This window comes from Acartia tonsa, chromosome 13 (genome assembly GCF_053477335.1).
Source record: "Acartia tonsa isolate MP-2025a chromosome 13, ASM5347733v1, whole genome shotgun sequence".
Classification (NCBI taxonomy): domain Eukaryota; kingdom Metazoa; phylum Arthropoda; class Copepoda; order Calanoida; family Acartiidae; genus Acartia; species Acartia tonsa.
This window is the reverse complement of record NC_137272.1, coordinates 42,328,303-42,351,437: the sequence shown is the minus strand read 5'-3', so window position 1 is coordinate 42,351,437 and position 23,135 is coordinate 42,328,303. Positions and strand designations below refer to the sequence as shown.

The 23,135-nt window shown below is 33.6% G+C and overlaps 2 protein-coding genes across 2 annotated transcripts; both read right to left on the bottom strand.

Moving 5' to 3' along the window:
• Nucleotides 1-161: 161 nt before the first annotated feature.
• Nucleotides 162-6,069, bottom strand: LOC145304578 (uncharacterized). The gene is made up of 10 exons (XM_080146495.1): nt 5,923-6,069; nt 4,827-4,876; nt 4,543-4,620; nt 3,944-3,994; nt 3,488-3,566; nt 2,913-2,979; nt 2,209-2,284; nt 1,132-1,230; nt 981-1,038; nt 162-692 (listed from the first exon to the last, which is right to left on the bottom strand). The coding sequence occupies exons 1-10, from the start codon at nt 6,045-6,047 to the stop codon at nt 668-670; spliced, it is 708 nt and encodes a 235-aa protein (XP_080002621.1). The 5' UTR covers nt 6,048-6,069; the 3' UTR covers nt 162-667.
• A 2,672-nt stretch (nt 6,070-8,741) lies between these two features.
• On the bottom strand, nt 8,742-13,597 carry LOC145335032 (uncharacterized). The gene is made up of 7 exons (XM_080180714.1): nt 13,523-13,597; nt 12,906-13,017; nt 12,063-12,154; nt 11,655-11,793; nt 11,322-11,441; nt 9,551-11,123; nt 8,742-9,356 (listed from the first exon to the last, which is right to left on the bottom strand). The coding sequence occupies exons 1-7, from the start codon at nt 13,561-13,563 to the stop codon at nt 9,214-9,216; spliced, it is 2,220 nt and encodes a 739-aa protein (XP_080036840.1). The 5' UTR covers nt 13,564-13,597; the 3' UTR covers nt 8,742-9,213.
• Nucleotides 13,598-23,135: the final 9,538 nt, after the last annotated feature.

Here is a 23,135-nt window from a genome sequence, read left to right as displayed (position 1 = left end):
CGATTAAAGCTATCCGTTTTAGACGTACGGACGGAGCTTAATTGTAGAACTGACAGACTCGTTATGATTGGAAAAACTGACAAATCTTGCAGTTTTAATAGATCACGTTTTTAAACTAATGTAAATTTTCGTGCATGCTAAAATTAAATAGACAAGACAAGTAGGGTTAAAAATATTTATTTAATAAATAAAATTTCATACTGTTTTAAAAGTGAGGCTTTTACACAATTGTTAGTTTGTCCGTCCTTAAATAATGGGTTTTATCTTATATTTAAACATGCTATAAACAGTTTTAGACATTGCATGAGGATGCAACAACAATTTCGTATAATTTAAAACTGAAGTAACTCTATTTTGATAATTAAAAATGTAAGTATGACCAATAGGTTATTAATAACTTTCGTGACAACGCCTCTTAGGGGGCGTTTCGTCTTATTTCTATAGTAGCTTTTGATAGGTTAGGTTAGGTGATTTAGGGTTAGAGCCCCCCGCAGGGGCTAGAAATAGGAGAAAAGCTACTGTAAAAATGCGACGAAACGCCCCCTAAGAGGCGTTGTCATGAAAGGGACTATATTCAAATGTAAACTAGAATTGTTAGGCTTTGCTTTTTTGAATGAGTAATCCTTGTTTTAATCAGTTTTATACTATATTATAGTTTTTATTTATCTCATATTTCACAAAAACATTCTTTTCTGAAAAAAATATCAATTAAATTAAGCTTTTATATGAATAGAAACTCTTAGCATTACCGAAGGATCTCGCTAACCGCTGAACCGAACGGATTCTCCTTAACAGGGTAGCTTCCCTAGAAGGTTTATAACTATTTTGGGGGAGGGTACCACCACCCTACCAAGAGAAATCACAAAAAATATTTTTTTTTACGCAGAGACTTTAACGCAACATAGCTAGGTATTGTACATTTAAAGTGCCACTAGAGGCCTCTAGGGGCGTAGCCACTAGTAAAACATAACATGTTCTACCTGATTTTGTAAATTTTTCCATAAACATCCTCAAAGAAAACTTCTATACCCAAGAAAACTGAACATACAAAACATAACTTTTAAATAATCTAACTATATATATTTATCTATCTATGTATCTATCTATTTATTTATTTATCAATCTATATACCTGGATCACAAGTACCATCCAGATTAATATCTTGATCTGTAGGTCCCACGCAAACACAAACACTTTCGTCCTTGTTATACAGACTCCATTGAGAACAACCTGTTCAATAAACAGCGATAGTCTACAGAGGCTGGATGACACCACAAGAGCTTATGTTTGTGTATCTCTGAACCAAATATTACTTATTGATGTGCAAACACTCTTCAGACAACCAACCATTTGATTGCACGACCTTAACTGTAAGTCTGAACTTTGTATGGCACTCCAGTTTTGGACCAAGGCATTCCCCATATTATAACTAAGTATGTCGCGTTACTGCATAGCAGCAGAAGGAACCATTATTTACGTCCTTAGTTGCGATGCGGTGTAGGACCTAGATTCGAACTTATCACTCATCCGACAAAGAGCGGATGCGCTATATGTTACGTCACTATCGCAGGTTGACAGCAAGGATGATAACATTCATAAATAGCATAGGAAGACAAAAGAAAGTCCCTAAAAAATCAGCATGTTACGTCATAAAAACGAGGGATTATACATCTCTTTGTAATGGGTTTTCTTTCCCACTCCTCCTCTCCTCATCCCTCATTTTTATGACGTAATTGAGGGAGTTTCTTCGTCTTTATATCATAGCTATAAAGGACAATAATAAGGACAATAAAAACTATCGAAAATGTAGGGCCAAACAAGGATTGCAACATCAAGAACAGGGAAGCTTAACAAAGCAAAAAGTCAGACAAACGAACATTTACAAATAAAGAGTAACAATGTATTTGATACTCAACAATATTGAGATTTTTTGTACAATATTTCATATAATTTTATCCCAAATTTAATTAATGTGAAAATACTTACATTTAAAGACTTGATTATAAAGATGCTTCGCTTATTATACCTAATGGCCCTAGGAATCCAAATTTTAAAATCAAGTGGGTCGTTTAATAATGTTTTTAAAATGTTAATAAGGGGTTTCTATTTACAACTATTACAGGAACCATCCTACCAAGTTCGAAATCGATAGGACAATTCTTAGGAGCCGACCCTTGAATTTAGAAAAGGTTTTCTATAAAAACAAACCTGTAGTGATTAAAGATTTAACTAATTCTCCATCCTCTATGTAATCATCACCAATGTACACACTGTATTCAATTCCCTGATATGAAAAAAATAACTTGTTATAGTCAGAGACGTCCAATTAGGGGGTAGGGGGTATAGTGAGATTAGCCAACCCCCCCCCCCCAAAAAAAAAAGTTTTTTTTTTTGTTATTTCACTCTCAAATTGTGAGTTTTTATCCCCACTAAAAACGTTTGGGAGTTAATATCTCCTAGCAGGATCATACCTGGAACCTGAAATTTACTTGAATATCTGTATTTCATATAAGGATGTACTACTATAGGATATTTAGAAAGGGGGGAGGGGCCATTAAAGTTGATATTATTATTTTTTGAAGAAAATCATGTTTAAGCACACTACGAGTGTTCTATAAAGCTTCGCCTTTCGTTGATTAAATGCTAAGATAAAATTTTATAAAAGTTATTTCTCGTATTCATTCGAATCCGGTGGATAGGAACCGGTTCTCTTCCATACGAAAAAACTATGTCTAGCATGGTATTATAAACAGCTTTCCATAGACATAAAAATGTACAATTATAAGATAAAAACCAGTTTTATATCGTAGAAAATTGGATAATAAGATGCTAGACATGATTTTTTAGTATTGCTGAGAACTGGTTCTAATCCACCGGATAATGATCGGTTTCGAAGCGATGCGGGAAAATACCTCATAATATTCTCTATTAAAAAAATTTATAGTATCTGCATTCCAATCATCTTGCAATCCATAAAATCTATCAAACATAATTAATCAAAAAATGTAAAGTAAATTTGATTATTATTAAAATCTTTAATACCTATCCTAAAATTATAAAAAAGTAACTTATTTTTGTCTGTCCGTTTAGATCTCCATATAGGCTAAACTTTTTTTAAGTTTAAGTCTCGGGATGGTTTTAGGCTATCCTACTGCCCGCCATTGGTTGTTAGGACAACTAAGCTTTATAAGGAGAGGGGTGGGTGATTCATCCCTTTACTCTTCAAACCCCTTGCACACTAGTAAATTTTAAAAAAAATTTTAACTTTATATAATTGAAAAAAAGTGCGATGCCTTGGCCCGTAAATCAGTCATAAATCATAACAACCTTCCATTAAAGAATTAAGACAAATGACTTGAAATCTAAAGGTTGATCATCTATGGTTGTTTCTTTATCATTTTTTACCTATAAAGGCGAAAAAGCTTAAATATATTTAAGTACACGAAATGATAGTTAAAATCAAATATTTTGTAAATGTCAAAACAACCTCAAACTAGAGACTTCATTGTACAGCCACAAAGGTAAATCACCACAAGTGTTTTCTCCAAAGGCAACGACAGCATCTCCTGTAAAGTTGACAATTCTAGCATTATAAATAGATGCATGAAGAAGAGGGGTTGATACACAACTCTCAATTCTTCCCTCTATACCCCTTTGTCAATGCTCTTCACCCCTCTAAAACAAACCCTGTGCACGCCACTGATTATCAATATAGGAAGAAATAAAAAAAATCTAAATTTACATTTTCTCTGGATTAGATTAGATTCAATAGTTCACAGGAAGGTCGATCGCAGCTGAAGAAAATGCGCGAAAATTTTCAATTCTATGCAAGTTCATTAATTGTAAGTTAGCTAAGTTAAGATTAAGAAAATGATCACAATTTGTTATGTTTGATTGGCTACCAAAGTCAAAATTTTCCATTAAATACCTTAAGAAATCATACCTGAAGAGTTAAATTCATTGAAGAACTCGTGCTCATACATTATCCAGTTTCCTGCAAATTTAAAAATTATTTATAATCAACAAGAATAGCATATTCATTAGTAGCAAAGCTTACAAGTAATTTTGCAAAAAGAAAGCCGCAACAGATAGACGGACATAATGAAATAAAGAGCTAATACACTTTAAAAGCGAAGCTCCCAAATTAAAGGGTAGGACAATCAAATATTAAAACATTAAGTGTCAGAACTTAATAAGCAGAATATTAAATTATCTAATTCATTAAGTATAAACAAAATTGTATTTAAATTTGTTGCAAAATTGTTAAATGCAGGATACAGTTTAAGGATAAATACTTGATAATAGAGATGTGTCGCTTATAATATTGTACTTTGTTGTCCCATAAATTGATTTCAAGAATTTTTTTGTCAAAAATGTTGAAAAAAACTTATCTAACATGTCTAAATATTAAACGATAAGAGTTATTTGTTACTGACTGACGGACTCTAATTATAGAAAAGCTTCGTTTAAAAAAACATACATTATCTTTTTACCATATTTGAAGCTACAGTGAAAAAAAAAAAACAGGAAAAAAAGTGTCACCTGTCAAGCAGTAGGATGAAAGTCTGTCGTCAAAACCATATTCAGATAATTGAGGAATAGTTGCATTAAATCTGTAAACTAAAAGATTTAATAATTATCTTAATTTTAAAACTTAATTTATGGTCAGGTTTTCAGCCATTTGTCGACTATATTAAATAAAAAAGTTCTAAAATTTGAAATCTATACATTTTTCCTTGCATATTGAGAAATTTTGTCATAAAAAGACACTTGAACAAAGTTTATTTTTGTATTGTTATAATACTAGAAGCATAGCAACTCTTTACCTTCATCTCCTGTTTGATGTCCACCTTCATAGCAATCAATAAACTGAGGTCTGAAAACGTATTAATATACCTTCTAGTGGCTTCGATCAGTACTTTTGATTTTCATATGTATAAGATTTTAAGGGGGAAGTGTTCTAAATCAAATTCTATTGGGGATATACAGAGGAGGAGGGGATGGTGTTAAAATACGTCCTTCCCCGTACCCCAGAATGCCTATAACCTGCCTGTGACCAATATTAGGATATGAAATTTGTAGAGATGTCCTGTTTTTAGTAGTGAAGCTTCTCTATAATTCGAAAAGTCTGTCCGTCTGTCCGTCTGTCAGAGACAGAAAGGTAAAACGATATTTTCTCGGCTCCTATAAAAGATAGAAGGCTGTAATTTTTGGGGATTAAATATGGTAACATTCTTCATATTTACACCAAGCTTCGTTAAGATTCGTCAATTAATTGTGGTGCTAGATCGATTCCTACAGAAATGAAACTGCTCTATAGTTATTTTTTACGATAACCATCAATGTTTGAGCTTCGCTACTTATGGATGTTGTCATCCTTGTTATAAGTTGATAAACATAAGAAAAAGAAAAATAGATTGCCCTATAAATGAAATATGTAATTAAGAACCTAATACAGAACAACTTTTTATCTCGATATAAATTTGATATTTAAGAATTCAAAACCTAGTTTATAGTAATAGATTCACATTCCTACCCTAATAATATTTCTTTACACAATGAGCAAAAAATGTTCAAAACCAGAATTATGGATAAACAGACTCAAAAATAGAAAATGTAGATATAGATAAATGTCAGTCAAGATTAAATGAATTCCATTTGAAATTGCTGAAAATTTTGATATTTTAGTATTTGCCACTTTGCAGCAAAAAAACTTGTTTTGTGCTGTAACTAAAGGGAAGCAGGTAAGAAGGGGGGGGTGGGGGGGGGGTAGGGAAGAAGAAAGTAGATCAAAGGTAGATTTCACTAAGAATCAATTGTTGGAATCCTGGTCACTTGTCCCTGATATTATTGAAGATTAGCAGTTATGAAAAAAAAGTCTGAAAATTTCACATTATTTCAAATTTTTTTGTAAGATACTACCTGTCCTGAGCCAAATTGAGACCAAAATGACCAAAAATCAAAAGACTAACTAAAAACAGCATTTTTGGCTTGACTTTTTTATTTGATTTGATTAATGTTGAATTACAAATAACAAAACGCAGCATTTATGCGCATGTTTGCTTATCTTTTGTATTAGATATTACTTCTATAGACCAAACAAAATTATAGATATAGATTAGGGTGGGTCGATTTTGGACATTTTTTTTCTGAGGCCAAAGCGGGGATCTGCACTCAATTTATATAGATATAATACACCTCTGGATGATTTAAAAATTATCCTAAGTCTTAAAACCGCTGACGACCAGACATTCAATTGTATAACTATTTGTAAATGGGAGTCAAAAATTTATTGAATCAGAATTTTAAAAATTCTTTTTCGGTCAGAAATGTTTTTAAGGTTAATTTTATCTGTTGCATATCCCCGCTTTGTCTAATTCCGATATGAACCCACCCTAATATAGATACTATTATTAATGTTAGATACAAGGACGTCCAAACGACCCTGTACCTCCTCCCCCCCCCCCCCTTCAAAAAACAAAGACAAATGAAAATATTTGGAAATGCATTAGATTCCCCCCCACAAAAAAAAACTATAAAAAAAAAATTTCTAACATATAACAGGCAACACAGTTGTGACATCCTCTATCCCTTTTTGGACGTATTTGTTGATTTTTTTCACCTTTTTTGCGCAACCATGGCTTAAGAATTTTGTCTGCGAGGAAAAATCTAGTAGTAAAAAATACACAATACTGGACCATGGTGTATTTTTATCTCACAACCCCATCTCTAATATGGACTATTTAAAAAAAAGTTTCAGGATTTTGTAATGAGGAGGAAAAATTAAGGTTTAACATGCGAAAATATATGAATAGATAAAGTATATCTAAATGGTCAAACACCTTTGTTTGTTTTTTGTCTATACACGATTCTTTCCAAAAATACGAGCGAAGAAATTTTTCAACGATATAATTTCCTGAAAGTTAGCTTTATCCTAGAAAATTAGACTATTTATAGACGGCTTAATCCTTATACTATAAGTAACAAGATGTCTGTCTGTGTGTTTGTACCGAAGGATCTCACTAACCGCTGAACTGACATGATTCTCTTTTACAGGGTAGCATCTCATAGGTCCTGAGAAGGTTTTTTAACTATTTTGGGGGAGGGTACCACCACTCTCCCAACAGAAATAAAAAAATCGAAATTTTTTACGCAAGAGACTTCAATGCAACATAGAGAGGTATCGTAGAGACTTGCGCCTAACAAAAACAAACATTTAAAGGGCTCTAGGGGCGTAGCCGCTAGTATGCGGATAAAACTTCAGAGCAATAGATATCTTATTGTAGGTATCACATTCAACTTGCATTATTGTGTGAACGTCTGAGTACCTTTAGGTTAAGTAAAAAAAAACCACAATCACATGGCTACAAATGCCACCTTGTATATCAACCTTGTGAGGTTACCTCATTATGATCAATTATTGTAGAATTATATTGCTAGCAAACAAATGGTCAAACCTCAACAAAATCTTGTAATTGTACCACGGATATGGCACCTAATTAAAAACAGTTTTGCCTTTAATTTTTTCCATTTCTAAAGTTAGATAAGATTAAAGCGACTAGTCAATCATTATTATCTAGATTTAAATATTAAAAATTATTTTAATTTCAGAAGCCTCAACCCTGTACTACGAACTAAGGAACAGACAAATAGCACAAAATTGAATTATTGCAGAGCCCCTAGCCTCTAGGGAGTTAGCCAAACAAGTTACAGAGAACCTAATATTTCAAAAATACAACAGTAAGGATTTACTGTTAACATTCAGCTTAAGACCAAAATTAAGCGTTCCTGTATGATAATTTGTAAGATCTCTATATAAAGACATACAAATATACCTAATTTATACAAATACAATTATTTTGAAAGTTAATCTATCTCTTTCTGCATGAAACAGGGAAAATATTTGATCCTTTCCACAGATAAGATTCCATTTGGAGGTTTAATGAGGACTTTTAAAAATATTGGGGTCATTAGTTCCCTCTTCTAGCATAGCTACTCTTTTATATAATTTGTATGCTTGTTTGTCCATTCTCAATATAACAAGGATGACAACATCCATAAAAGCGAATCTCTGAGACGAACATTAACTCTTGTAGTGTCAGAACTGAATATACAAAATATTAATATACAAGTTTTGACAAAAGTGTACGTAAATTTGTTGTAAAACTTCGTAAATACATAATTCAGTTTAAGGACATAATGACATTTTATGACTTGATCATAGAGATGCTTCGCTTAAAATATTGTACCTTTTTGTAATAGGAATCAGTAATTCAAAAGTTAGATCAATCGGATGATTATACCACATACGAATTTGTTGTTAAAAAAGTTTTTAAAATCAACATGTTTAAAGTGGATGTACGGACATTCTGGTAACGATTATAGAGTTGCTACGCTTTCTACCTACTACAGGAATCATTTCTAACATTTCTAACAGGCTAAAATTAATGAAAAAGGCTATCTGTTATGGACGGACGTACAGACCGACCCTAATTATACAAAAGCTTCGCATATTAAAAATAGGATAAATAAATCAAATATCTTAAGGAAAAAGACAATTTATGATTTATTCATGTATTTTCCCTACTCTAGATTAAAAAAATTATTGACAGAAGAGCTTGGACATTGATACTTTAAAACAACCAATAAAAGCACCCAAAGTTTTAAGCTAGAGACAGGGAAAGCAGGATTATTAAACAACTTTGGGTACCATTATAATTTAATATTTAAATAAGGTGAACTATTGAGTAGTTTTTTTTATTAGAATTATATAATAAATATTTATATCTTTATGATTTTTTTATAAATAAAATACCTATAACTATTTTACATTTTGATTCATTTTAAATCTAAAAATTATGTTATTTATATCACAGAATTGCATTTTATGACAAAGAAAAATGTAAGAAAATCAAATCGCAGAATGATGATAAGCCATCAAATTCTTGCTGAAATATAATTCTTATACATTTAAGGAACTATAATAACTTGCATTTATTGCAATAAATTAGTATTTAACAAAAAGAAAATCATTGTGTCTGTTATATTTTGACAGTAAAATATAATCATTTTTGTGCGCAGATTTTAGGGAAAACTGAATTCTGTCTTAATAATAATCATTTTGTGTTGAAAAGTGTTGGAAGTGTTGGAAAGTTCAAAAACAGAATATAATTCTTCATACTATCGCATGTACAATTAGCTAAGAAAAAACAATTAAAAATCTTTCATTTCATTCCACTGGTCTTTGTACTTCTTAGATTTCTTGTTATGATTGTAGGGCCAGTCATCAGCTGCCAATACCCAGATACTCATGGGGAAGAACAGCAACAGGCAGATCCATCCAAGTCCTGTCCAGGCTGAAATAACACAACATTTAAAAAATACAACTATTTCAAAGTGAGGATATGATGATGAATCATAAGATTTTAATTAAATTAAACTGTTTTTAATAGAAATTCTTTTAATGTAATGGTCTTTATATAAGAAAAAATATATAATAATTTTTCATTGTGTAATTAAGATAATAAGCAATAACATTATAAAATCATACCTAGATTTAGTGAATCAACAAAGGCATCACAGATTACAGAATCGAGGGCTGTTATCATATTGTTCAAAGGTTTTGACCTACCAACTCTTGTATCAAGACTGGACACTGCAAAATCCAGGTATGTCTGAACAACTCCAAGCAACTGTGCTATAAAATCACCAAGAAAACCCTCCAGCTCTGCTCTTCCATCGCCACCAATGTAGTTAAAAGCATTGTCAAACTCTGTACTGATGTTTGTAGCCCTTTCATTTAGGTTAAAGTCATAGCTACCCGATCCATCATTGAAGATACTGATAGCATCAATTACATCTGATTTGAGACCATTAAAGTCTTCAACAAACTCATCAATTTTTTGTTGTACTAGGGCAGGAAAATTTGGTGGAATCATTTCCATAATATCAGTTTCTGTCACTTTTTTGATATTGTCTTGTAAAATATCTTCAATCTGCTGAGTTACATCGCCCAAAATGCCATTTATGTCTGGAATATTATCTTTCATTGCAAGGGTTGCATCAATAGCATCTTTTAATGCAGTCTTTGCTTGTTCTTCATATGTGTCTATTTCAAACTCTTTTTGCCAATTTCTTCTTAGGTTATAGACATCATAGAGATGATACAGTTGCAGTAGAGGATATATTGATTTCTCATCTTTAATACCTGTCAGGACATTTGTTAGAGTAATGTTAAAATCTTTCATCTCAGAGTCTTCAATTTGATAGGCATCTTTAAGCACATTTCTAATCATGTCATCAAATAAAGGAAGTACTTCAGATTGTGAGGGTTCCTCCAGTGATGTACACACAATTTTATCTCCTAATGAACCAACAGCAAAGAATATTGGAATGATTAAAAAGTAAAGAATTCCAACTGTCATGTAGATAGCAGCCCCAATCTTGGCAATGTTCCAACCAGGCACCAGGAATAGGATAACAATTAGTAGCAGGAAAGAAATGAAAACTGTGGCTCCAATGTAAAAGTAGTTTGTATAGTCATCCCATCCCTCACCCCAATCAATGCGCTTGATCTTGATTTCTTGTAGTGCCTTTTTAATTTCAGTGTTTTGATCAACAAGAGTTTTGCGTATCTTTTCAATTTGAACATTGATTTCAGCAAAGTACTCATCTTGAAAATCAGTCAGAATGTTGTCAAACTCAGATGAGACTTGGGCCAAAGTACTATCAACTTGAGAAATGACATCTGTGACATCTGATCCAAAGTTAGCTTCAGAAATTGGAGCCAATATTGGTCTAATGGAATTTATAAAATCATCACATTGAACCCCACATTGGTCTCCTATGGTATCAATCTCTGTTACTAGCGTCTGAACTTGGCTGGCTATATTGTTGTAGTCTGTAACAAAGACAGAAAATATTTGTACAGTTTCTATAACTTCATTGTAGTGAATCTCTTCTTTTGTATGATCCAAAATTGTCTGCATGTCTTTTACTGCATTGTTAAGAGTTTCATCAAAGTCTGTGATAGTTTCATTGAAATTGTTCTCAAGGAGGAAGTCTAGTTCAAGCTCTATATTCTCTACAAAAAGTTCAAAGTCTCCTACAGTATCATCAACAAACTAAAACATGATAATCAATTAATACTCATTTAAATTCAATTATATTCATGAGTAATGCCGCATTAAAAGTTTTTATTACAGGAAATAGAAAACGAACTTTTTTTGTTTATTGTGACTCAATTAGACCTTATTTATTAACATAAAAAATTCAAATATACATATATAGATTTAAGTGCCATCAAGATCTAATGTTCTTACCTTAGGAATATCTAGTTCTGTGGAATACATTCTGTTGATGGCAGCAAAGTTCCAGACAAATCCTGCACATGCTATCAGGCCAAGAATAGTGATTCCAGCAACCCTCAGTGGTGATCTTCCCTAAAATATAAATTATATGCTTATAATTTTACATGAAAATAAAACCTAAGTAAATCCTGAGCTTAAGTAAAACAAGTCACATCCCCATTAAGGTTAAAGGGTGTGTATAAAAACTTGTGCAACTACTAATCAATCTAAGAGAGCTTTGTGCACCCTCTAAAAGAACCCTGTGTACACCACTAAACACCATGTATAAATATTACTGACAATTACCTGTCTCTTATTTGTGAAACTTCCAGTGCAACAGCAGCTGCCACCTTTTCTACAGCAACAGCTGACGCAGCAGCAGATTAAGCCAGTTAGAGGAATAAGCACAGCTATCACAAAGCCAGCTATCACTGCAGCAATATAACTAAATAAAGTCAAACTTAAATTATCTTGAAATTTTCTCAATATTCCAGCTAGATCATACTGACTTTCTTCATTATAAGAGTTTAATACATTTGGAATGGTTTATCAAAATGAAATTCCAGATATTCTAATATCAGTAATTTGTCTGAAATCCTTAATTATGCACAGTTATAACTTGCACCTGTCTTGAGCTATGGAATTTCCCCAGTCTATTGTAATAACACTGCTTGGACATGATTTTGCCAGTTGCAGGTTTCAATTTATCTTTACCTAGAATGTTGTTCTATGATTTCTTGCAGAGCTTCTTCATCACTGAACTTGTTGATAATGTCATCAAAACTTGAGTCCCCATTTATATCATCCTGTTTTAAAAAAAATATTTGTCATTGAATGAATTTCAATGTGTTTAAGTTTTTAATATATTATATAAAGACTAGTTATGTCTGTTAGTATGTCTTGAAAGCATTATTCTCTCCTAAATACATCTGTGTAATGTAAACAGATTGTCAAGACAACAATACTGTGGTTACCTTTAAAATTATCTAGAAATTTCCATAGAAAAAGATGCTGTGAGTATTGGTGCAAAAAATGGGGACATGATTCCAGTGACGTCATATTTTTCTTTCCCGAAAAAGGGAAGGGGGGAAGAAAAAAAGAGATGGGAAGAAAGGGGGTTTTCTCCATCTCTTTTAAAGAGATTTTCTTCCCCCCTTCCCTTTTTCGGGAAAGAAAAATATGACGTCACTGGAATCATGTCCCCATTTTTTTGCACCAATACTCACAGCCACGTAGAAAAACTATGTTAAAGGTTTGACAATACTGAATTATAATCATTTTTTTATAAATGATTTGTTTTATATTTTCTTTAGTTAATCAAATATTCATTTATATTCTCTGTATTTACTTTTTATTTAAGACTTATGTCTTATGACCATATTAAGTTTATCTCTAAAGAAGTTGTCATACCAATATTAGTTTTACTTATTTCTATCAAAATTTCCTAAATCCTTCTGTAATGTCTAATCTAAAAGACCCCAAACACCAAAAAAAGATATAGGAAACTTCAGAGAGGAGATTTATCATTCACCCATTATTCCTTAAGATCCCTTATACCTGAAAACTTGGTGGAAGTATATCACCAGATAGACAGGAATCAATGACAGCTCTTGGCACTTCCAGCAGGCTGTCCAAGGTTGTGTCTATTTCAACACCTTTCAGCTTATACCTGAAATAATTACAGTGTTAGTAGAATAAAATCGATCTTCTTCATATCTCAAATAAACGAGCTTTTGGTGACTATTTGAGGATTTGTAAGGATTAAGAGGGGCTGGAAACAATGCTGTCAAGCAAGTTAAAAATGTTTTGGACGTATGGACTTTCTGATAAAGATTATATTGTCACCATTCTTTCTATATCATAAATAACTGTTTCATGATTCATCATGCAAAGTTTTAAATTGATAGGACGATCTAACATGTTTTGTTCGGACGGACTGATCAAATGTTTTATCTTCCTATGAAACTTTCTAGAATTTATGATAAATAAATGTTTTTTTCTTGTTATCTTTTTGTCGTAATTCTTTAGTTATTTTCAAAAAATGTTCATTTATTTTAATCATAACATGGGCCAAATCCTATTAGTTTTGATGGATCCTAAATGATAAACTATATCAATATGTATCTTAAGGAATTTTATCTGACTTGGTCCAATGTTCTTCAATATTGACTTACCCATCGTTCAGCTGTGGCTTAGAAAAATCAAAACTAGTCATTTTTATTTTTATATACAAATAAAATTCACAATGACATCTGAAAAAAAACGTAATTGTTAATTTTTGGCTTTATAGACATATTCGTTTTTCTTAAGATAAAAAACACAGGTCTTACATTGGGAAAAAAAATTGCACAAGAATTTAAATTGTCAATAAATGAGACGGTGCTTTCCCTTAAAGTGCATAGCGGGCACAGAAGCCCCCATCCTTTGCTTTCTTAAATAAATTATAATAAGGGAAGGATATTTTTTTTCATTGTGCATGCGGCAGGTGCTCTAACCCTTAGGAGCTACCCTGTACTCAATATACCCTAACCTAACATAAAATACTAACACACAAAAACTACACCCCCTCCTAACTTTTTTTTTCGAAATAATGAGGAGGTTAATGAGCTCAACTAGGCATTTTGAGCGAAACCTCCAACTATACAATAAAACAACATAAACAATTAAAAGAATGATACATCGTATCATTACAAGAATCTCCACTTTCTGCATGATTTTAATTGTTGAAATGAACATACAGACTTTCTGATCATAATCATAATATTTCTACACTTTACTTATTATTCTTTATTGTCACTGAAATCTCCACATCCTAGTTACGATTAATACTAAATAGAATAAACTTTTGTTGAAAGCTTTATTATGCACTTATCTTTTTATTAAACAGAGCATAAATAAAAGATAAGGTTTGATTAAAAGCGAAGCTTTTCTATAATTATGGTCGGTCCGTCCATCCGTATGTCCGTAACGGTTAGCTCTTTTCGTTAAATAAAACAGGTTTTGCCTTATCTATTTTAAACTTTTAAACTACAACAGTAAGGTACGACTTAGAAAGCGTAGAAACACTATAATCGTTACCAGAAATTCCGTACGTCCATTTAAAAAAGCTGATTTTTTAATACTTATTTTAACAATAAATTTTTGTCTGTTAAAATTATCCTATTCATCTGATTTTTTGAATACTAATTCCTTTTACACCAAGCGAAGCATCTTTATAATCAAGTCCTAAAAACGTTAGTATGCCCTTAAACATTATTGTGTATTTAATTAGTTTTACTATAGATTTGCTTACAATTTTTTATAGACTTAATATCAAATTTATTCAATTCTGAAACTCTACAAGTGTTAATGTTCGTTTGTCCTTCCATTTCAGAGCTGTGCTTTTATGGATGTTGCCATTCTTGATTTTGTTTATAAATGAAAAGGGATTAAAGTGGTATATTAATCAACATTTTTTTTTTGGGGGGGGGGGAGGGTGATTTTTTTATGTTTATAAACTTAAGATTTTAAATGAGTTTTTGTGCTTATGGTTTTGCTTATAATTAATTTTGCAAAAATACATTTTTAATCAGAAAAATTGTAATTTTTCTCGGGATTAGGTTCATTGAGTCATTTTTTAACGTCATAAAGAAGTAATAAAAGACGTTTCAAACTTAAACAAATATTGTAAAAATATAAAAAAGAATTACGAAATTAATAACAAGAGCTGTCGTAGACAGCCTTCCCCCCCCCCCCCTGCCTTCGTGGGCATAGCAAGTATGACAAGATCCATAAAAGTGAAGCTCAAAAATCAGAAAGAAGAACAAACGAACAATAACTATTGTAGAGTGTCAGAACTTAATAAACATAACATTAATTTCTAACAAAATTGTACCTTACTGTTATAGAAATCATCATGTAAAGTTTGAAATCGATAGAACAATTCTAACCTATATTAACGAAAAGAGCTAACAGTTATGGACATACGGACGGACCGACCCTAATTATAGAAAAGCTTTGCTTTTAAAAGGAAAAGGGGGGGGTCTTTTTTTACATGACCCGTTTTTGTATATATTATGCATATAAATGTTCTGGAGTACAAATATTTGTTAAACTAATTTATCAAAAACTGTCTTTTAGGGTTTTTCGCACTTAATTTTTTCAACCTACTCTCAGCCCTATATTAACTGATATAAACGTACGGATTGACGATGGTCAAACATATATTCCCTAATTATAGAAAATATTTGGTATTTATAAACAGATGTACATATATATAAACAGAAATATTTAGTAATTAAGACTTTAATGAAATAGCTGAAATATTTTAGAGTCGAGTTAGGTCAAATTTATATTCATTTATAAACAAGCGTTTATATAATGAAGTAAACTTAGAATCGATCCCATGTATTTGAGTATTAAGACCGATAAATTAATATACATACATCCCCAATAATGATACACTAAATTAGATTAAAATTAATGGTTGCAACGTCTGAACATCCAACTTAATTAATCAACCAATCTAGATTCAGTAAATTCCCCAAAGTTGACAAGCCAACGAATAAGAAAGCATTATTATAAAATTTTGGGGACTAGTATAATAAACAGCCCATTGTATCCTCACTGTTGCACGGCCAGATGCAAGAAGTTTATTTTAGTGTTAACCCATTAGTGCCGAACCAAAACCCGGTTCCGAAAAATGGAAAAAAAACCGGTTTCCGGCTTCATAATTGCATCATTCTCAGAATGAATCCCCCCTCTACTACCCTGACTTTCATTTCCCCCTGGAGCAGGCAGTTTAGCTTACTTCCGTTTGCTGGTATAGCTCAACAAAATTTGAAAATCATGAAAATTCAAAATACCCCTTCTAACTTTTTTGTTTTTATAGTAAAGTCGCTGATTTTTTTTGTGAAATCTAATGTTTATTGACAAGTACATCTATTTGTGAATTCGTTTTATTCCAATTATAATTTTTTATATGATTTTTTTATCGTTTTTTTACGCCCTATTATGACCCGGTTCGGCTTGGCCATAAATACCCGAAAAGTTTAAAACCCGGCTCGGTTTCGGTTTTTATTACCCGGTTTTAACTTTTCAACCAATAAAAATAACAGTTTACGTCATTAGTAAGGGTTTGAGCCACCCTAATAACCCTAGTAATCTCTATAGGTGTCACCCAATAGTTTTATGCTCGTTTTCTGATGGAGACTAGGAACAAATTGTATAAAAAAAATTGTGTCAAAAATCATCCATGTAACGTCATAAAAATGAGGGATTATCCATCTAGGGGTTATCTTTCTCACTTCTCCTCTCATATCCCTCATTTTTATTACGTCACATGGATTATTTCTGATAAAATTTGGGCTTTGTCAAAGACGCATCATAAAAATGAATATATAGAAAACCCTCATAAAATGTTTCTCCCGGCTGGCTAATAAAATGAAACTCCCCATCACCCCTCTTATGACTTTGCCCCATCCCATCCCCTGACTATAGAGAAACATATAGACAAATATCTGATGACTATATTAACAACCTGAATTGCCGACAATAATTTCGTATTCTATATCCATCTATAATACAAAGTAGAACGATGTTTGTTTGTCTGTCTGGCTGTTTGTTTGTAGCGAAGGATCTCGCTAACCGCTGAACCGATCGGGTTCTCTTTTACAGGGTAGCTTCTCAGGTCCCTGGAAGGTTTATAACTTTTTTCTTGGGGGGTGGGACACCCCTAACCCCCCCCCCAAAAACGAAAAATACACCCCCCCCCCCCAAAAAAAAATATTTTTTTTTTTAAATCTAAAACACGAAAAATTAGTTTGATAAAATCTCTTGGGGCAAAGCCCCTAGAGGCTAGGGCCGAAGCCGCTAGTTATCATAAAAGTGCTTTAATATAATGCGATTAAGACAATATGTGGAAGGGATAGCATACTAAATAATTAAAAGGAAAGGTTGATAAAATTGATAGGGTTAAGTAACCCCCTCTCCACCACCCCTCACCCCCCCCCCCCCCCACTCATACACAATCATTAGCAAAGTTAAGGTCTGTTTAGGGATCTAAAGGGATAAGCAATGGTCAATATTTTATTGCAGACCCTCAATTACGATAAATAGAATTACCCCTTCCGTAAATTAAAATACTTGTAATAAGGTTTAGACACTGCTGATTTGTACTAAACAATGAATATCTAATGAGTTATTTAAGCCAACGAATAACAGTTATGTGTATAAAACTTTGGTTATTTAGAGCCTAATTTTCCCTCCTTTCAGTAGTGTGTTATTGTAAGATGAACAAAAATTATAAGTAATAACAAAAAGCTTGGTTATTGATAATCTATAATACAAAGTAGAATGATGTCTGTCCGTCCGTCTGTCTGTCTGTCCGTCCCTTAAGATCTCGGTTACCACTGAACCTACTGAATATACCTACTGGTCCTGTGGTGGTTGAAGGCTACTTTCTTGGGGGGTGGGACACCCCCAACCCCCCCAAAAAACAAAAAAATCCCCCAGTTTTTTTTTGTTGATGAAGATTTCCTTGGTCCTTTTACGAATTTCGCCTTAATTTTTTTTTATCACTTCTTGGGGCAAAGCCCCTAGAGGCTAGGGGCGAAGCCGATAGTTCTCTTATAAAGCAGACTACTTTATAAGGTATGTTTAATTATTCTTAATTTTCTTTGCTTATTCTTAAACATGATTTTTCTTTGCAGATATGACGGCACACCATAACTTATCATTAATTAATCAAATTTTAAAATCCATCAACTATTTGTCTTTTTAATTTTCTCTCCCTCTCTCTCTCTACACTTTCTATCCCCTTTTTTTCTCTCTATCTTTCTCCTTTTCTCTTTCTTTTCTTCTTCTTTGTCTCTCCCCCCCATCTCTTATTACTTGATACAAAATTTCTAAGCAATTTGTAAAATATTTCATTAAAATTCCGTGAATATATGATTAACCTAATACCTTCCTTGGGTAACTTAAATATGGGTGTCATAATGGAGGGAGTGGACAATGGGATCTAAAGAATTTAAATCCCCAAAGTTTCATAAAGAAGTTTTCTAATTTGTTGGACACTTCAACCAAATTATGATTGGTTGGTATAAATTAGCAGTATCATTTGTAAAAGGGGTAAATTTTATTATCATAATTAGGGTAACATATCTATAGTATAGATGTATATACAGACAACTATCTCCCTTCATTCTTCAAAGACCTCTTTTGTCTGCTTCTAAATTATTTTCTGCTACTTGGCTGTGTAATATAATCAATACCATTGGTTGATTTTCAATGACCCAATAGAAAGGTTGCACACGGCGGTTGTGATGGGAAGATACAGTTATTTAACCTTTTCTCCCTCTAGTGTTTTACTCTAATATTTGGGTGCGTAAAATTTATTATAACCTACTATAGAAATCCTTTACTTTAATTTTGCTTTTTTATTTAGTCATATAAGTCCTTTACATCCGTGTTTTAAATATTATCTTCTAGTTTTTGATTTGTTTTGCTAAAAATTATGCAAAATAACAAGTAAGTAGCATTTTAGCAAAATAAAAACATTACGTCATTCATAATGACTTTAAAGATAACGTTAAACTTTAAATGAAAATTATTAGTTTTAAAATTATGAAAAATAAACAAGAAAATTTATGTCCACGAGCAGCGCAACTATGACAAGATTATAAATAAAAAATTTTCTTTGTAAGATTGTGTAAATAAATCATTCTTAGATAGTGATGGGTTAATATAACAATTTCTACCAAGACTTTCATTTAGTACTTTTCTAGATTTAATCAGTTTGTCCGTCCGTCAAACACGGATAGCACTTATTGTTAATTTAGGCATTAAAGTATTTCAAGCTTGGCAAAAGAATTCCTGTAACAGACAGGTACATTTTAAAAAGCTTAGCAACTCTATTATCATCTTATCATAAAAAGTAGTAAAGTATTTTTTTGTCTGTACTGAAGAATCTCGCGAGCTGCAAAAACGATATAGTTATCCTTTACAATGTAGCTTCGCATAGGTCCTGGAAAGGTTTATAGCTATTTTGGAGGATAGTACCACCACCCTCACAAGATGAATCGCCCCTAGAAAAAAATGAAATCTAACATTTTTATATTATTTATTTCTTTCTTTTCTTATAAATATTAAGTCAGTATATTCATTGTATGATATAATTATCCTATTCACTTGATTCTTGAATTATCGATTCCTGTGACTATGGAATGTAATGCAATAAGCTAATTTACGTTTGTATTGCCATCTAATTTTTTAAGTTTCACTTTTATGAGTGGTGTCATCCTTGTTTATTGAGATTCAGTGTATTTAAATACATTATTTCAATATATTAAAGCTTAACTTTGTGTTTGTATTCATTAAATAAATGTGAATATTAATTTTTTTCTCGCATTCATTCGAATCCGGTGGATAGGAACCGGTTCTCATCCATACGAAAGAACTATGTCTAGCATCGAATTATATCCAGCTTTCTACGAATGTAAAAATGTACATCCATGAGATTAAAACCAGTTTTTTTAGCCTGTTCCTTCGGCACCTCGGGGCTAAAATAAACTGGTTTTAATCTAATAATTCTATATTCTATATCCGCAGAAAGCTGTTTATAATACGATGCTAGAAATAACTATTCTATTGATGTACTCCTGAATAGGCCCGACCAAAGTGATTATCGTTAATGATTTAAACAATCACACAGCCCAAACCCCAAAAACCATAACATCAACCTCAGAAGACACTTTAGACTTTGAGTTATTGAATAATAATGGATGTAGAATACATGGATATTGTGAGATATTCTTGCATACCCTAATAAAATGTTTCTTCTAGCTGGCTGAAATAACTATACCTTCCCGTCCCTATGACTATACCCCATCCCCTCCCCTTACCATGGAGGAACGAATTGAACAAAATCAGAGAACTATATTTGCAAACTAGAGTAAAACACTAGAGGGAGAAAGGGTTAAATAATTGTATCTCCCCATCGCAACCACCTTGTACAACCTTTCTATTGGGTCATTGAAAATCAACCAATGGTGTCGCTAATAATAACAGAGTCAAATAGCAGAATAATTTAGAAATAAACGAAAAGGGTCGTTGAAATAGGAAGGGTGGTAGTTGTCTGTATATACATCTATACTATAGATCTGTTATTTGCAACCTAAATTGACGATATAAATTCCCATGTCACAATATCCACGTATTCTATATCCATTTATAAAAAAGAGACAACTACAGCAGGGCTATGGGGATAGGTCTATAGAAGATTATCTTTCTAGCCCAAAAGAAAGAATTATAGTTATATTATCTAGGGTTTGGCCTGATATCCGACCGTAAATCCGGCCATTTTCAATATCCGTCCGGATACCGGATATTGAAACAATCCGGATACCGGATATCCGGCTGATTTCTTATGCCGGATATCAGGTTATCCGGGCGGATATCCAGTAATTTGCCGGATATCGGGCTATTTTTAATATCTGGCCGGATACCGGATATCCGGCATTATAAATTAGCCGGATATACGGCCCAACCCTAATTTCAACGTACCATTGTCCATTCCCTTCCTGTACACAAAGACCTGGTTAAAGTAGAGGCAGGAGTATAGCACCTAAGTAAAAAATATTTTGCCTTTAACAATATGGCAAATAGACATAATCAATATTGTACGAATTTTTCAGAATTTTGATCAATATAATCCTTATGATAAAGTAACAAGATGTTTGTTTGTCTGTGTGTTTGTATGTTTGTACCGAATGATCTTGCTAACCGCTGAATCGATCGGGTTCTCCTTAACAGGGCAGCTTCTCAAAGGTCCCAGGAAGGTTTATAACTTTTTTTTCTTGCATTCAAAATGATCATTATTGAGACAAAATTTAATATTCAATTTTCACTTCTAATATATTCATATTGTTTTATACATAGAGCAAAAAAGTTTTCAAGAGTTGTTTTATCCTCTGTGTTTATTATCTTGAACCCAGAGAAAGAAAGACAATTTTCCTAATGTAAAACTATGATTTATTGGCTAACCATTTGACACTCAGACACCTAGTAAAACGACATAGATATATAATTTATAGATTGATAGAAAGATAGATAGAGACAAACAGAGAGAGAGAGAGAGAAAGAGAGAGAGAAAGAGAGAGAGAGAGAGAGAGAGAGAGAGAGAGAGAGAGGAAGAGACGGATAAATAGAAAAATCCTTATAATAAAGTAACAGGATATAAATATGTCTGTTTGTCTGTGTGTTTGTGTTTGTACTGAAGGATCTCGCTGAACCGACATGATTCTCATTTACAGGGTATATTTGTGGTATCCGCCTAGGGTAAATGGCAGACACCAGAGTTCGGATAAAGACTACGGCAGTGTGAACAGACGTGGACACCTATACTATAGAGAAGCTACGCTTCTCTAGCAATCACTAAATAATAAACATAGTCTATTCAGTTGTTTCTTTATTGCAGGTCTAAGGATAACTAAACTTGTACAACATAATATAAATACATATGGATTAGGAATAAAGATAGTTAAAGATAAATCATACAGTAAAACATAGATAATTGCAATGGTTAGGTAGATGGCTATCCCTGTCTGGGGCAGGCAGGATAGCCCATGGAACAGCACAATAGGTAGATAAGCATAGAGGGGCTGAGTGGTAGGTCTGGGTACTAAAGAGGGAAGGTTTGATGATTACTTGTGACAACAACAGTCTGTGTGGGGGTGATTCTATCAGGTGAGGGAAGGCTTAGATCCTTTATCCTCAGGGTTGAGGTGGTGCTGATAACTTGGTGGTTGAAGGGGAAGGTTCCGGTGCTTAAGATGGGAGAGGGAGGGGTAACACCCCTCCCTCCATTTGCAGGACAACTGAGAGATGAAATCAGTACCGTTATCTGCCATATTTTCAGGTGGCTTTACAATTGTAGAATAACAGGATTTAGCTGGGTGCGTAGCATCACTATAATGTCTTGGTTTCTGCATGGTCCAGAGCTGCCGCATACCACAACTCTCCCCTCGGAAGGCTGGGAGGGGTTGTCTGCACCGCCAGACTTCCGACAGTGGTTGCGGCCTTCGGTTGGTTGTCCTTGTGGAATGGGTCCGCCAGGATACCAGCTGCTGAACGGTGGTAGACTCCAGCCCTCCCCAGGTCGAACGGAATCTGCTTGAGTAGCTGGTCCTGTTGGATATTCTGGCCGTTGGATGTGTACCTCTGAGGCCACCCTGGCACCCTCCAGGGGTGGCACAGCACATGAGGGGGCTTGGACCAACAGCCGCCTGGTATACACCTCTTCAGGTTTCTCTACTGGGCTGGTGGTCTCCATCATGTTGGTCACCTTGCTGCTGGCAGGCTGGCTACTGGATGCAGGCGCAGCTCCTTCGCCCTCGGGGCTGGTCAGGTTCATTCGGCTTCCAGGGTCTCTGTCAACGCGGGCAGGTGGTGGTTGCCATACTGTAGGAGCGTTGCCTCTCTCAGGCTCAGCCTGGACATTGGCAGGGTGGTACATGGCAGTCAGACCTGCAGGGTAGGGGAAGGTAACAGTCCATCCCTTATGCCGGAGGCTGGCTTGGATCTGCAAAGGTGGCTCCGCTCTAGTTGGCTGGGAGACAGGCCCATCCACGGCCACTGCTGCTGGTGGACTGGAGGCACAAGGCTCCGGATTTCCTCCCCTAGCCTGAAGGTGTCCAGGCACATCGTCTCCATCTTGGGTAGACATAATTGCTGGGGATCCTCTACTTCTATGGTTAGGCTCGGCACTTGGCGCCTCTAGTTGAGTTACTCCCCAGGCAGCGGTCAAAGCTT

Coding starts and splice junctions, on each gene's coding strand:
- LOC145304578 (XM_080146495.1), bottom strand. CDS start 6,047: ATGCTGCGTTTTGTTATTTGTAATTCAACATTAATCAAATCAAATAAA. Junction 2,285..2,912: donor TTAATAGAGAATATTATGAG/GTATTTTCCCGC, acceptor TTTTCATATCAG/GGAATTGAATACAGTGTGTA. Junction 693..980: donor GGAAAAATTTACAAAATCAG/GTAGAACATGTT, acceptor TATTTTTTTCAG/AAAAGAATGTTTTTGTGAAA.
- LOC145335032 (XM_080180714.1), bottom strand. CDS start 13,563: ATGACTAGTTTTGATTTTTCTAAGCCACAGCTGAACGATGG. Junction 11,794..12,062: donor ATCATAGAACAACATTCTAG/GTAAAGATAAAT, acceptor GACTTTATTTAG/TTATATTGCTGCAGTGATAG. Junction 9,357..9,550: donor TGTTGATTCACTAAATCTAG/GTATGATTTTAT, acceptor GTGTTATTTCAG/CCTGGACAGGACTTGGATGG.